This window comes from Erythrolamprus reginae, chromosome 2 (assembly GCF_031021105.1).
Source record: "Erythrolamprus reginae isolate rEryReg1 chromosome 2, rEryReg1.hap1, whole genome shotgun sequence".
Taxonomy (NCBI): domain Eukaryota; kingdom Metazoa; phylum Chordata; class Lepidosauria; order Squamata; family Dipsadidae; genus Erythrolamprus; species Erythrolamprus reginae.
The window spans coordinates 335,949,767-335,966,341 of NC_091951.1; the positions used below are offsets into that span (position 1 = coordinate 335,949,767).

Below are 16,575 nucleotides of genomic sequence, written 5' to 3' on the forward strand. Positions count from 1 at the left end.
GAGTTGATTCCAGAGGGTTGGGGCCGCCACGGAGAAGGCTCTTCCCCTGGGTCCCGCCAGACGACATTGTTTCGTCGACGGGACTCGGAGAAGGCCAACTCTGTGGGACGTAACCGGTCGCTGGGATTCGTGCGGCAGAAGATGGTCTCGGAGATATTGCTCGTTGTCACCGAACGAGCAATTGTTAAACAAGGACTATTGTACAATTAATCCATAAACATCAGCAAAACAGAAGGTTTTTCTCACCTTCTGCCACACCATCCAGCAGCACAGTAATTTTCTTGTCCTCTAATAAGCGCTCTTTCAAAAACTTCATGAAAATCCCATTGGCCAATCCAGACTGCTGAATTTCAAAAGCTTCTGCCCCTTGGCACCTTAGATGTAGACAGCATGTTAGCACCATAGATGGAAAGGCATCTTTATCACACAGCAACTAAACTACACTGCTCCCAAAAAATCAAGGGAACACTTAAAAAACAGAATATAACTTCAAGTAAATCAAACTTCTGTGAAATCAAACCGTCCACTTAGGAAGCAACACTGATTGACAGTCAATGTGTTTCTTCAGATGGTGCAGCAGGAATATTGCTAATTATTCAAATTGACCAGACAGATAGAAAATAATTGACTATGTCAGAGGTCTTCAAACTTGGCAACTTTAAGACTTGTGGACTTCAACTCCCAGAATTCTCCAGCAAGCATAGCTTGTGGACTTCAACTCCCAGAATTCTCCAGCCAGCATAGTTTGTGGACTTGTGGACTTCAACTCCCAGAATTCTCCAGCCATCATAGCTTGTGGACTTCAACTTCCAGAATTCTCCAGCTAGCATATCTTGTGGACTTGTCGACTTCATCTCCCAGAATTCTCAGCCAGCATATCTTGTGGATTTGTGGACTTCAACTCCCAGAATTCTCCAGCCAGCATATCTTGTGGACTTGTGGACTTCATCTCCCAGAATTCTCAGCCAGCATAGCTTGTGGACTTGTGGACTTCAACTTCCAGAATTCTCCAGCTAGCATAGTTTGTGGACTTCAACTCCCAGAATTCTCCAGCTAGCATAGCTTGTGGACTTCAACTCCCAGAATTCTCCAGCTAGCATAGCTTGTGGACTTCAATTCCCAGAATTTTGGGTGTTGAAGTCCACAGGTCTTAAAGTTGCCAAGTTTGGGGGGCCCTGGAATATGTCAACAGGCCAAATGCCATCAAATTAACTCTTTCAATGGATGGACGGACTGAGCAGGCCAGCTTCATTCTTCACAGTGACTATTTGGCACACAGGGAAAGAGTCTGAAAAAACCCCTATCTACACATAATAGTATTTCTTCCTGAGGCGGAAGCCAATAGTGAACCCTTCCCACATATATACTGGCTCATAAGACAAATGAATAGCCATGGTGTCAGAGGACATAGCAGTCAAGTCTGAAAAATAACAGTCCTCCAAGTTCTGAGAACCAATTGTTTTTATAAATAGGATCTCATCTGGATTCAAACCCACCTCTTGTCATGGATACTTTATGTGGCCTTAAAAAATCTCTCTCCATTTTTCTTCCCTCAAAGAAGAATAATAGCTGCTATTTAGAATTCAGGGGATTTCTCAGCATAGCTGAGGATTAATGTGTTCTTTTCTTCAACACGGGGGAAAAAACAATCTAGATAGTAAGATGTCTCACACTGGACTAAACACAAGTCTCCTCAGTCTTAAAAACATGTTTTTCATCAAGTGGCTAAAAAGACGCTAATATTCAGATCAACAGGTACAGGCAATTATTTCTTCTGCAGGGAAGAAATGAGACTTATGAGTTTAATATTTCAATATTTTTTAATACTGAAAGTCGTGTCCGTGACTTTGACAATGAAAAATATCTCTTGATGCCCGCTCAGTTTAAATAACGATCATGAATAAAAACAGATTTTAACCTCTAACATGCAAAGTCTCCAACTTTGGCAACTGTGTTAGCAAAAACTTCAGAAGAGAAGGATTTAGGGGTAGTGATTTCTGACAATCTCAAAATGGGTGAGTAGTGTGGTCGGGCAGTAGGAAAAGCAAGTAGGATGCTTGGCTGCATAGCTAGAGGTATAACAAGCAGGAAGAGGGAGATTGTGGTCCCCTTATATAGAGCACTGGTGAGACCACGTTTGCAATACTGTGTTCAGTTCTGGAGACCTCACCTACAAAAAGATATTGACAAAATGGAACAGGTCCAAAGACGGGCTACAAGAATGGTGGAAGGTCTTAAGCATAAAACGTATCAGAAAAGACTTAATGAACTCAATCTGTATAGTCTGGAGGACAGAAGGAAAAGGGGGGACATAATCGAAACATTTAAATATGTTAAAGGGTTAAATAAGGTTCAGGAGGAAAGTGTTTTTAATAGGAAAGTGAACACAAGAACAAGGGGACACAATCTGAAGTTAGTTGGGGGAAAGATCAAAAGCAATGTGAGGAAATATTATTTCACTGAAAGAGTAGTAGATCCTTGGAACAAACTTCCAGCAGACGTGGTTGGTAAATCCACAGTAACTGAATTTAAACATGCCTGGGATAAACATATATCCATCCTAAGATAAAACACAGGAAATAGTATAAGGGCAGACTAGATGGACCATGAGGTCTTTTTCTGCCGTCAGTCTTCTATGTTTCTAACTTTACACCTGACGGACTTCAACTCCCAGAATTCTGGGAGTTGAAGTCCACCAAGCTTAAAGTTGCCAAGGTTGGAGCCCCCTGTTATAAAGCATTGGTAAAGCCTAATCAGAATATTATTCATCTAATACTCAAAGATAACAGAGATTATCATTAGTTAGAAATTAAAATAAGCTACCATACTTCCAAAAAATAAATACTTCAATAGCTATTCTTACGTGGCATATCCAAAAACAATGTTAGCTGTAACCTTCAAGGCATCCAAGACGAGAACGGTATTGTCATATTCATTCCTTCAATAAACACAAGAATCAAAATCATCAAAAAAAAAAGGCTGAATCAGAATAGAATATTCAAAGAAGAATAGATCGCTTAATGTTTTTAATGACTCCTGCATATTGGGGTTTTTTTAAATATTTTTATTTTGGTTATAATACCAACAAATGAACAAACAACATAAAACATTTATATATATCTATACAGTGATACCTTGTCTTACAAACTTAATTGGTTCCAGGATGAGGTTCTTAAGATGAAAAGTTTGTAAGATGAAACCATGTTTCCCATAGGAATCAATGGAAAAGCGATTAATGCGTGCAAGCCCAAAATTCACCCCTTTTGCCAGCCGAAGCGCCCGTTTTTGCGCTGCTGGGATTCCCCCGAGGCTTCCCTCCATGGGAAACCCCACCTCTGGACTTCCGTGTTTTTGTGATGGTGCAGGGGAATCCCAGCATCACAAAAATGAGCACTTCGCTGGCAACGGAAGTCCGGAGGTGGGGTTTCCCAGCGAAGGAAGCATCAGTGAAATCCCAGCAGCGCAAAAACACCGATGTCCTCGAAACACCACCTCTGGACCTCTGTGTTTTTTGCAATGCTGCGATTTCACTGAGGCTCCCCTCGCTGGAGGGGAGCCCCAGGGGAATCTCAGTGGCGCAAAAACGGGCGCTTCGCTGGCAACGGAAGTCTGGAGGCGGGGCATCCCAGCGGCCGCGGTGGGTTTGTAAGGTGAAAATAGTTTGTAAGAAGAGGCAAAAAAATCTTAAACCCCGGGTTTGTATCTCGAAAAGTTTGTATGATGAGGCGTTTGTAAGACGAGGTATCACTGTATATATACATAATAGTTTACTTAATGATGAATATTTTACAATTCTGTTTTTGTTACTTTATTTTTTTCCCTTTAATACTAATTACCTTTCTTATTTTTTTTCCTATCCAATTATACAGTTTCTCCCACACTCTGTACTAGTTCTTATTTTGTTTATTCTGTAATTCATAAGTTAATTTACTTAATTTAGCGCAATTTAACATGACTCCTGCATATTGTTATTTATTTCCAAATCTTTTTCTTTAACTCGCTTGGAAGAGTCTGCGAATGGATCAGAGGTGGGTTGTTCCCGGTTTGGACTAGATCTATGAAACCGGTAGAAGGAATTTCCCCCCGCTCGCCGAACCAGGAGTGATGGCTGGCTAGCCACACCCACAAACCGGGTCTCTTAGCGGTGTAATAGACACCACCATTTTCTTTTTGGCTTCTGCGCATATACAGAGATCGGGTTTTTGGCACTGCCCATGCAGTGGTAAGGTAAGTTAGAACACACCCCTGCAATGTGTACTTAGGAAGAAGTGTTTCTATCAGCTTGGTAAAAAATTCATGGTGTTTTTTAATTAAAGGAGAGAATGAAGGCAAGTCTTGAAGAACAGGACTAGAATCTAAAATTCAGTCTTTTAAGCCATTTCATATATGCTACAATCTTTGGAGAAAGTGATATATAGCAAGGACCTAAAACTCTCTTTCAGTCAGGGAAGAAAAGAGATTTACAATATTAGATAATCACATAATTAAACGTCTGGATCCTGTTATAATATGCTGAAAATATTAGGAATCTGTCATTTGGAAGCAATCTGAATATTCCAGTTTTCTTTAACCAAGAGATTTTGGTCTCATATAGTGCTTGCTTCACTTCTAGACCCTTATAAGCCCTTTTCCATTATGCATTTATCTTTCTTCTACATATCAGACAGTAGTTGGTTGAAATAGCCAACTCTATTACCATTTTGATTGTCTGGTTAAAATACTGTTACAATCTATTTTTAATGAATTAGTGTCCTGAACAGCTTGGTGCAATCACACATGACTGGTTTACTACAGTATCTGCAAAGTCCTTGAAAGCACAGTTCAGAAACTTCAACTAATTTAGAATACCATCGTTATTGTGGTGTTCATTAAGTAGAATAATATTATTTATTTTATTTATTTGTCAGACATGTATAGGATAGTAGTAGTTTGTATGTTACTTATAACATAAGTAAAAAGTAACGATAAAAGAAGACAATAGGACAGGGACAGTAAGCACAGTGGTGCGCTTATGCACACACCTTACGACCTCTTAGAAACGGGGTGAGGTCGACTGTAGACAATCTAAGTTTAAAGTTTTGGGGGTTTGGGGAAGAAACCACAGGGTCAGGTAGTGCAAAAAAAAATAATCCCAGCGACCAGTTAGGTCCCACAGAGTTGGGCTTCTCCGGGTTCCGTCGACTAAACAATGTCGTTTGGCAGGACCCAGGGGAAGAGCCTTGTCTGTGGTGGCCCTGACCTTCTGGAACCAGCTCCCCCCAAAGATTAGAATTGCCCCCACCATCCTTGCCTTTCGTAAACTCCTTAAAACCCACCTCTGCCATCAGGCATGGGGGAATTGAGACATCTCCCCTGGGCCTATACAGTTTATGCATGGTATGTTTGTGTGTATGTTTTGCTTTTTAATAAAGGGTTTTTAGTTACTTTTAATTATTAGATTTGTTATACATTGTTTTATTATTGTTGTGAGCCACCCCAAGTCTGCGGAGAGGGGCGGCATACAAATCTAATAAATAATAATAATAATTTCCCAAGAACTGGAAAATTGTGAAACATGTATTTAGCTGATTTAACATGCTTCTGTCTGTAGAATCCATATAGCTATGTATCTTCAACCCTGAATTATCGGGATTGAATTATTCAGTGTTGAAAGCAATGTCATACCTTTTTCTGCACATATCCAGTAAAAATACATTGAGGCCAGTATCCTTTTCTTGCATCAATTTGAGGATGTTTTGTACACAAAGACAGTTTGCAGCTCGATAGGGATTTGGAGCATCAATAGGAACCATAAAACTATTACCGTAATTTTCATAGCCATGGCCAGCATAATATAATAGACCTGGGGCGAGGGGGGGGGGGAGAAAACCAAAACACTTTTAACAATTGTATTAAGCAAGATTGCTAAGCAACACAATTCATTTAATTCCACTGCTAAACAAACAAAGAATTTAGGTCAAGATATTAGGATAAGATAGAATACAAATAGAAATGAAACCAGAACTTTTCCTTTTGGGACTAACAGGAGGAAAAATCTGGAACTTTGTCACTATACATATTGACAGCAGCAAGATTGTTACCGTATTTTTTGGAGTATAAAACACACTTTTTTCCTCCCTAAAAGAGGCTGAAAAGTTGGGTGCGTCTTATACTCTGAATGTAGCCTTTTTTTTGGGGGGGGGGGGAAGCTTTTTCCCCAGCCCTAACTAGATGCTAACAATCTTCCCAGCTCTTACCTTGCAGCCTCTTTTATTGTTACACTCTCCAAAGAATGTTTTTCCAGTCCTAAGTTTTGCAGGCTTTTTTTCATTGCTCTATTTGCCCCAAATAAGTTTCTTTACAGCCCTAACCATGTGCTAACAATATTTCTAGGTCTTACTGGCTTGCAAGCTCTTTCATTGTTACTCTCTCCAAAAAAGTGTTTTTTTTAAGCCCTAACCAGGGGTTAAAATAATGTGCTGAAGCTGACCAGACTAAGGATACTAGCCAGAAGAATACCCGGTAGGCAGATTTCCCCTTCTATTTTCCTCCCAAAAAACTAAGGTGTGTCTTATACTCCAAAAAATATGGTAGAGGGGCAAAAATGGAAAGACACCTTTATACCTACCACAGAAGCATGGTTGCAGAAGTTGATGAAGTTGGCTAAAATAGCAAAACTGACTACTCTGATTAAAGAAAAGAATACAAGTCGTTTTGTTTCCATATGGAAACCGCTTCTGAATTTTGTGCTTGATGTAGAAAAGAATGCAACTTTGACTTTGGGTTTTTTACAGATTAGAGTGATAGATCTTTATAGAAATGAGAAAGTTTATATTATAGTGGAAAAACAAAAAGTTCAAACTTGAAGTTTTATTTTACTGCATCAAGAGAGTCAGTGGTCAATGCTTTTTCCCCCCTTTTCTTTTTCCTACACTTCTCCACTTGTCTTTACTTTTCCTCCTCCTCCCTTAATGTTCCTCTATTTACTTTTATGTTTTTATTTTATGCTACTTAATAATTTAATAAAAAATGTTTGAGATTGTTGGAAGAAAATTCCTTGTTCGTTCCCGGCTGGGGAAAAACCCCTTTGCAAACGTTAGAAATAATCTCGAAAGGCCAGCTACCAGAAAGCAGTTTATTGGAGGAAAGCAAAGAGAGACTAGTTCAGCACAAGCAAACAGCTTCCTACTGCAAACTTCGTGGGTTTTATACTCTTTTCTTTTGGGTCCAATTTCCACTTTTCTCATCCTGGTTTGTATTTGTTTTTTCCCTCCATATCCAAAGTGAACTTTTTTTGGGAGGGGGAGCCTGTTTGAATCTGCAGAGAGGTGTAGATGAGCCTTAAGTATCATTTTTTATTATTCCAAATTTGGGGTCCTGTTTTTTTCCCAAGTTATGTTTTAGAGCTAATCTCTTACTTCCTGGTGCCATGTCTCAGTTTTTCTGTTCTTTTGTGATTTAATTATTTCTTCCTGCATGCCCTGTATCTTGTTTGTATTTTACAATGATTTTGGTATTTTCTTTTTCAGGGTGTTTGGCTTTTCTAATTACTGTGGCTTGGTTCTTTTCTTAGGGATATCTATTTTTATGTTTCTACTTCTTATTCTAATTTCTTTGGCAGTTTCTAGTTTCCCTATTCCCCTGATTTCTTTAGCAGTTTCTAGTTTCCCTATGGCAGTGTTTTTCAACCAGTGTGCCGTGGCACACTAGTGTGCCGTGAGACATGGTCAGGTGTGCCGCGAAGCTCAGAGAGAGAAAGAAAGAGAGAGAGAGAGAGAGAGAAAGAGCAAGAGAGAGAGAAAGCAAGCAAGCAAGAGAGAGAGAAAGAAAACAAGAGAGAGAGAAAGAGAGAGAAAGAAAGAAAGAAAGAAAGAAAGAAAAAGAGAACAAGAGAGAGAAAGAAAGAAAGAAAGAGAGAGAGAGCAAGAGAGAGAGCAAGAGAGAAAGAGAGAGAAAGAAAGAAAGAAAGAAAGAGAGAGAAAGAGAGGGAGGTAAGGAGGGAGAGAGAAAGAGAGCAAAAAAGAGGAAGGGAGAAAGAGGGATGGAGAGAGAGAGAAAAAAGAGGAAGGGAGAGAAAGAGGGAGGGAGAGAAATAGAGCGAAAGGGAGGAAGAGAGAATTTTTTTGTCCAAACTTTTTTTAGCGCCCCCCCCCCCCCCAATGTGCCCCATGGTTTTGTAAATGTAAAAAAATGTGCCGCAGCTCAAAAAAGGTTGAAAATCATTGCCCTATGGGTTTGGTCTGGCTTAGCCTGGTGACATCCCTTTTTAGAGGTTTCTGGTCTGGCTTTTCCTGTGACTTACACTGTGTCTCCGTGTAGTTCCCTTTTCACAAGGTGTTAGGAAAAGGACCCACTTCGGCTGGTTGTAAAAGATGTTGTGCATTAATCCAGCCTGCTCACCCCAACATAGTGTTGCATGAGTTTAAAGATGTTTTGTATTGAACCTCAGTGCTCATAATACCCAGATATCACCATTGGTGGTAGCTCTAACATCATCCTCCCTTGATTCAGAGTGTGCAAGGAATGTTCACTCAATTAAATGAAGAACAAGTCAGAAAAACGCAATGCAGAAGCAAACCACTTCCGTATTGCGGCCAAGAAATCCGCCTGCAAATATCTGTTAAGTGCCCAGGAGTCAAGCTAATTTTGACAAAAATGCTTTTTGAAAGGAAGTGGTATTGAATCTTTTCCCCCCCTCCCTAAACAGTGCAACTTGAATAAAAAGTCTTTAAAAAAAAAACTTTAGCTATAAGCTGTAGAACATTTCACGGGCTTTGGAGAAGTTTACTTAATATTCATAGAAACATAGAAGTCTGATGGCAGAAAAAGACCTCATGGTCCATCTAGTCTGCCCTTATACTATTTTCTGTATTTTATCTTAGGATGGATATATGTTTATCCCAGGCATGTTTAAATTCAGTTACTGTGGATTTATCTACCACGTCTGCTGGAAGTTTGTTCCAAGGATCTACTACTCTTTCAGTAAAATAATATTTTCTCATGTTGCTTTTGATCTTTCCTCCAACTAACTTCAGATTGTGCCCCCTTGTTCTTGTGTTCACTTTCCTATTAAAAACACTTCCCTCCTGGACCTTATTTAACCCTTTAATATATTTAAATGTTTCGATCATGTCCCCCCTTTTCCTTCTGTCCTTCGACCATGCAAAACATTTTTTTGTTGTTAAATAATTTGTAGATAATATCAGATGTAGATAATATTTAGTCTGTAGGACAGAAGGAAAAGGGGGGACATGATCGAAACATTTAAATATGTTAAAGGGTTAAATAAGGTCCAGGAGGGAAGTGTTTTTAATAGGAAAGTGAATACAAGAACAAGGGGACACAATCTGAAGTTAGTTGGGGGAAAGATCAAAAGCAATATGAGAAAATATTATTTTACTGAAAGAGTAGTAGATGCTTGGAACAAACTTCCAGCAAACGTGGTAGATAAATCCACAGTATCTGAATTTAAACATGCCTGGGATGAACATATATCTATCCTAAGATAAAATACAGAAAATAGTATAAGGGCAGACTAGATGGACCATGAGGTCTTTTTCTGCCGTCAGTCTTCTATGTTTCTGTTATCATATGGATTCTGAAGAGCCCATGATAACGAACATGGTTCTGTTTCTGCTGTGTTTTGATTTTCATAGGTTGTGACCTAGAACTTTCAAAATATTTAATTAAAATATTAAAATATTTTCTGATACCTACTTGGCCCAACAAGACAGGAAGGCGGGACATGCTTTGGGTTTCCTTAATTAGGGGCTGCCATTAATCGGGCCTTGAAAAAAAGGCCTTCTCAGTGGTGGCCCCTTCTTTAATGGAACGTCATTCTCCCCTGAGGTATGATTGACTCCCACACTTTTACTTTCCTGAAAAGTCCTAAAAACATAGATTTGGCAGCGGGCCCACAAATGGAGTGGGAGCGATCAAGTGGTTGATTTGATTGTGCTGTTGCTGCCATGGGAGGTGGGCCTGGATGGTTTTTTCTTTTTAGAAACATAGAAACATAGAAGACTGACGGCAGAAAAAGACCTCATGGTCCATCTAGTCTGCCCTTATACTATTTCCTGTATTTTATCTTACAATGGATATATGTTTATTCCAGGCATTTTTAAATTCAGTTACTGTGGATTTACCAACCACGTCTGCTGGAAGTTTGTTCCAAGGATCTACTACTCTTTCAGTGAAATAATATTTCCTCACGTTGCTTTTGATCTTTCCCCCAACTAACTTCAGATTGTGTCCCCTTGTTCTTGTGTTCACTTTCCTATTAAAAACACTTCCCTCCTGAACCTTATTTAACCCTTTAACATATTTAAATGTTTCGATCATGTTCCCCCTTTTCCTTCTGTCCTCCAGACTTTACAGATTGAGTTCATTAAGTCTTTCCTGATACGTTTTATGCTTAAGACCTTCCACCATTCTTGTAATGAGTTTTTAATGAGTTTTATTATACCATGGCTTTTTGAAATTTTATAAGCCATCCGGAATTACCTATGTACAAGCTGGGCGGGTATGCACATTCAATCTAAAAATAAATAAATAAAAATCACGCCAGGAACCCGAAGTTAGTGGATACAAGCGTGCCTGAGCCGCAACATCCCACCAACAGCCGCAATTGATCTCAATGTTCCTGACAAGCCGCTGCTAAAAAGGATTGTCAGAGAATGCTGTGGTCTGAAAAGCTGTGAGTGCTATTACAATAAATCTTCCTGTCAGAGCGATTGTTGGCTCAGGCACAGGAAGAGCGAAAGGCATTCTGAATGTCAGATCAGGAGGAACTAAGTGAATCAAGCATTGAGCATCTGATCAATGAGAAAGCTGCGTATATTAACCACTTCACATTGTGTGCTAGCATCTATGGCGCAGACACGTCCGACTCGAACCAATGCGTGGCTATATTTATGTACTATTAGGAGCCGGGGTCTTCCTATCCTGGCCTGGTGAAGAATATTTATAATGACTACGAAAAATAAATATACTGGTGAGATTTCCAAAGTGGGGATTTTTCGATCCGTTCGAAAAAGTAACAGGCGTGTAAGAGGAGTATCGATGATTTGAGAGGTTTTAGCCCACAGCCTCTTCATTTAAAAGATTGAGTGACGGCAAAAAGAACATGAAAGAGAGGTGCATTGGGTAGAGCATGCTTGATTAAACAGATTGAGCAAAAGACATTTTCACATGTGTACACAAAATGAATAGGAAAAATATTTACAGACTGAAAGCTGCATTCCAATGTGAAAACAGTCCAAAAACACTAGACTGCAGTGGTGGGAAGATCAAAGTCAAATCAAATTTAATTTAATTTATTGATTTGTTAAATTTATCTATCTATCTATCTATCTATCTATCTATCTATCTATCTATCTATTCATTCAATTTTTATGCAGCCCTTCTCCTTAGACTCAGGGTGGCTTACAACATGTTAGCAATATCACTTTTTTTTAAACAGAGCTAGGCTATTGCCCCCACAATCCGGGTCCTCATTTTACCCACCTCGGAAGGATGGAAGGCTGAGTCAACCTTGAGCCGGTGATGAGATTTGAACCGCTGACCTTCAGATCTACAAGTCAGCTTCAGTGGCCTGCAGTACAGCACTCTACCTGCTGCGCCACCCCGGCTCATATAAACAGGCATTTCAAATTTAATAATAATAATAACCAATAAATATTTAATAACTGTATTATCACATTTTAAGGCCATTTCTTAGGTCAGTGATGCCGAACCTATGGCACGGGTGCCACAGGTGACACGAGGAGCCATATCTGCTGGCACGCGAGCCCTTGCTCCAATGTGCATGTGTGCCAGCCAGCTGATTTTGGGCTCGCACAGAGACTCTGGGAGGGCATTTGTGGCTTCCAGAGAGCCTCTAGGGGTGATGGGGGAGGGCGCTTTTACCATCCCTTGGTCCAGGGGAAGCCTTGGGAGCCCGGGGAGGGTGAAACATGAGCCTATTGGGCCTACCAGAAGTTGAGAAACAGGCCGTTTCCGGCCTCCAGAGGGCCACCGGAGGGCAGGGGAAGCTGTTTTCACCCTCCCCAAGCATTGAATTATTGGTGTGGGCTCTCGTGCTTGTGCCCACACTCTTTCAGCACCGGAGGAAAAAAAGGTTCGCCATCACTGTCTTAGGTACTTCCTAGTAGCAGTATTTAAATTCTAAGTATGAATCAGTTTAAAATTTAGTGCCCAAGCATAGTTACTTAGGATGAAGAGCAAGCATCCCGACAAGATCTAAAGGACTACTTGAAATTCAGTGAGCCAAAATATCAGCTGGCCGGCACACACATGCACGTTGGAGCTGAGCTAGGGCAACAGCTTGCATGCCAGCAGATATGGCTCCGCGTACCACCTGTGGCACCCGTGCCATAGGTTCGCCATCACTGTGCTAGCCAGTCCAATTCCCTCCTCATTGTAGAAACCCAAATGTGGCCAAATAAGATAACCATACAATGAAACTGAAACTTAGCTTGACTGGACCCCAAATTACAAACTCTTACCGTAGACACCTTTGTCCAGGAGAAGTAAGAATTCATCCACCGCATTCCGCATCTCAGGTTCGGTCAGATCCAGCAAGGAGACGACTTTAAAGTCCATCTGCCTCAGCAAGTTAGTCAGTTCGTAAACATCAACTAATGGAGCCTTGAGTTTGGGATGGTTATAGTAGCTCATATTCCCCATCAGTAGTGCCACTTTATCTACCGCTACGAAGGGAGAAACCAAAGCATGTTTGTAAATAGCTTTTCCATCAAGTATGCATGCAAAGAAATTAACATGCATGACAATTTATAGGAAGACTTCATGGTATCTTATACATAAGTAACTCCCCATGTGTAATGAAGCGTACTTAGAGAGAAGGAGGCAAAACACATTAATATCAACTACAGAAGCAAGGGCAAGCATTAGTCCAAGAGGGATTTAATATGGACCTATTTTTACAGATAGCATAGGATTTCATCCAAAGAGAAAGTATACATTAGCAAAACTGTCTGCAAACTACCAGATATAATATAGTTGGGAATTTAGCATTTTGTTAAATGCTATCTTGCTTTCTATTTTCATTGTTTGACAAAATTGTGAATAGGAATTCCAGATTCTTGACTCATCTTTGAATAATCTCAGCTTTCTTGGACAGTTTTTATAGTAATGGTGGGAGCATCACTTTTAAATAGCATGTGCTATTACAATATATAGATTTATCCTTCCTTTTTATTTAGATTTATAATCTGCCTTTCTTTCATGAATTTAAAGGATATCTCTCCATAGCAGCACCATGAAAGAACTCTCATCCAACTTAAATTTGCTTTATACAAACTTGACACAGAAAGACTGATGGTACAAATTCTGAATTTGCACAAGCAAATTCCAACATTACATTTGTTTCAATAGCCCAGCTAGTTTCCATTGCACTGAGGATACTTATGTAGCATCATACAAATAGTTTGCATTTTATTGTGCTAAGGAAATACACTGACCTTTTATTGTTCACGCCTATGCTTAAATCCCTTGTATAAACAATGTTCTTTGCCAAGCAAAGAATCAAATTCTAATGGAACCTTTCTCAGAATGAGCTTAAACACCTTCGCTGAAATGCCAAATTTCAAACAAAGAATGAATCAAGAAATTAAGCTTTCTCAAATTTATTACTTAATTTAAGTATTAGGAGTTCTGAAGTTAAAAGAAAACATTTTTTTAAAAATAAACTATTTTTAGACTTCAATAATTCTTGAGCAATGATGAAGGTATTACCGGTACCTATAAAGTAACATGTATGGTTTAAAATTTAATTTAATTTTTGAAATTTAAATTTAATTTAATTTAAAATTTTAATGCACTGCTGCTGAATTTAGGTTAAACAGATGTAGTCAGTGATGGAATTTGCTCCTGCAAATTCAAAATTTGTACCACCAGTCTTTCTCCCACTGGTGAACCCTTCTGGATCTGTCAACTTTGTATAAAGAAAATTTAACTTGCATGAGAGTTCTTCCATTATGCTGCTATGGAAAAATACCCCTGTAAGCTATCTTAAATTCCTGGAAGAAAGTCAGAATATAAATCTAAATAAATAATAAGGAAGTATAAATCTACATTTCTAAATTTGTATACCTAGAATAGAACTTGTTTCCTTATCTGCTTACTGCTAAGCAAAGACAAAATTGGATGGTAAGAAGAAGCTGCAGTCTAAATCAGCGAATTATGAAAATTACTACGATACCATAAAACATGAAATAAGGAGATTTGGGTTATATAATATATAACATGGCTAGAATAGGCAGACTTCATCAGATAGCAATCACAAACTACAAATACAGGATTTTCTTCATTTAATTTACAGAATTCTTTTAATTCATGGTTAAAATACTGATCTGGAGGGTGTGTGTGTGTTAAACTTGGCCAGAATTATATTGCTCTGTTTCTTTTTGCTTGGATAAATGAGCAATCTGGAATTGAGAAGTGAATTTTTAGAGAATGGGAAAACTTCTATCATTTGTTAAAAACAGCCTGGATCAGTGTTTCTCAACCATGGCAATTTTAAAATATGTGAACTTCAACTCCCAGAATTCACAGCCATTCATATCTTAAAGCTGCTAAGTTAGGAAACACTACCTTAAATATGTAAGAGGGGCGGCATATAAGTGAAACAAACAAACAAACGAATAAATGAACGAACAAACAAACAAATAAACAAACAAACAAACAAACAAATAAATAAATAAGCAAGCAAGCATCGTCTCTGTATTATAACAGTTCAGAATTGCGGTATTAATGAGATGGGCAGCATTTTGATATTTTTTTTTTTAAAGGAATTACCTGTAAAGATACTTACCAAACTGTCTTTCAGTTGATTGTTCAACATCTGTTTTGTAAAGAAAGAATGGAAAAAGTTTTGGATTCGCCAATGTCAATAAAATTTACAAATAATCAAGAAGAAACGAAATTTTATGAAACATGGAACAATGTTTATGAATGGATAGATAAGGAAAAAAAAATAACAATAGAAGATTAATAATAGGCATAGATACTTTGGTATAAATTTTTCTCTTCTTTTTATTGAGATTAATATTAGATTTAGTTTATATACATAAAATTGTTTGACTTTATATTAGTTATAACTACTTTTCTTTTTTCTATAATATCACTTTTTCCTTATTAGATATTTTTGTATTAGTAGCATTGAATTACGCATTTAATCATGTATTCCTTTTTTTGTATCTGTATTTATACTTTTAAGAAAAGCGGGGATGGTACATCCCCACAGTCTATGTTAAATGTTTGTAAGTCTGTATGTTATTTTAAGAAAATTAATAAAAATATTGGAATTTTTTTTTTTTACAAATAATCAAACGTTCTTCAGCTTGGATAACTCTTGCTCTTAAGAAGGGAAATGTTGGTGTTTTAAACTTTTTAAAATGTAATATTCCTGTTCACTAGAGTGATCCCAATTTAAATTCCTATTGGAATTCTGCTCAGATGACTTTTAAAACTGAGCATTACTTAGACTGAACTGTATTTTATAAATTTGTAAGATTATTGGATATGCATTACAGCTAGTCCTCAATTTACAACCAAAATCCGGAGTAGAATTTCTGTTGCTAAGCCAGGTGGTTTTTAAGCGAGTCATGCCTATTATACGTCCTTTTTTGCCAATCTTTTAAAAAGAAAATCGCTTCATTAATTAAGTGAATTACATGATTCTTAAGCAAATCTCGCTTCCCCATTGATTTTGCTTGTCGAAAGCCAGCATATATGTATATGGCAGTCACATGACCTTCACATACTGCAACTATTGTGAATACAGGCTGGTTTCAAGCATCCAAATTTTGATCACGTGATTATGGAGATGCTGCAATGATCATAAATGTAAGGATTGCACACACACACACACACACACACATATGTTTTTTATGTCGGATCACCCTGGTATATTGAAGGAACGCCACAGCTCCTTTTTGCTCTAGGCCCAACCCAGGGCCATTTCAAGGCAGTTAATTCATTCATAGCCAACAACTATATTCTGTATGTATCACATGTTTTTTGCTAAAATTTTAAAATTTCAAAACAAATATATATATATATATGTCACGTGTTTTTTGTGTGTTTTTTTTGCTGAATTTGAAAATTAAAGGAGACTAGGATAGATCTATTTCGTCCTTATTTTGGCCTCATCAGCTAGCCATAGCCACTGGGACTTGAACCTGCAACCTTTGCCTTGTAAGGCAGAGAATTATCCTCTAGGCTACAGTATCCAATCCCTTCAGCTCTGCACCAGGGAAAGGTTTCATATTTTTGTGTTGAATCACCCTGGTGTATTGAAGGAACATCACAGCTCCTTATTTGCCTCTCGGCCCAACCCATATATATTGGTGCTGTTGTGACTTTGAATGGTTGCTAAACAAATGGTTGTAAGTTGAGGATTATCTGTACGCTGGTGACAAAAGTAAAATTTCAATTATCTCTACTGAAATAATCATAATTTTTTGGGCTTGTGAGAAGTAGCTATCTGGGTTTTTTTAGTGGTCGGCTAGAATTATATTTTAATGTTATTAGTACATTATATTAAATAATTGAATAATTTTTGGAATGTAAGAT

The 16,575-nt window shown here is 38.3% G+C and overlaps 1 protein-coding gene across 2 annotated transcripts in view; it reads right to left on the reverse strand.

The window, feature by feature from the left end:
* Positions 1–16,575, reverse strand: part of MALT1 (MALT1 paracaspase) — a 59,366-nt gene that overhangs the window by 11,555 nt on the left and 31,236 nt on the right. For both annotated transcript variants that reach the window (XM_070743500.1, XM_070743501.1), the window contains 5 exons: positions 14,813–14,842; positions 12,486–12,689; positions 5,665–5,842; positions 2,864–2,938; positions 247–374 (listed from right to left, as the gene is read on the reverse strand). In XM_070743500.1, the coding sequence (XP_070599601.1) occupies positions 247–374; positions 2,864–2,938; positions 5,665–5,842; positions 12,486–12,689; positions 14,813–14,842 (615 nt within the window). The remainder of the gene's footprint in view (positions 1–246; positions 375–2,863; positions 2,939–5,664; positions 5,843–12,485; positions 12,690–14,812; positions 14,843–16,575) is intronic.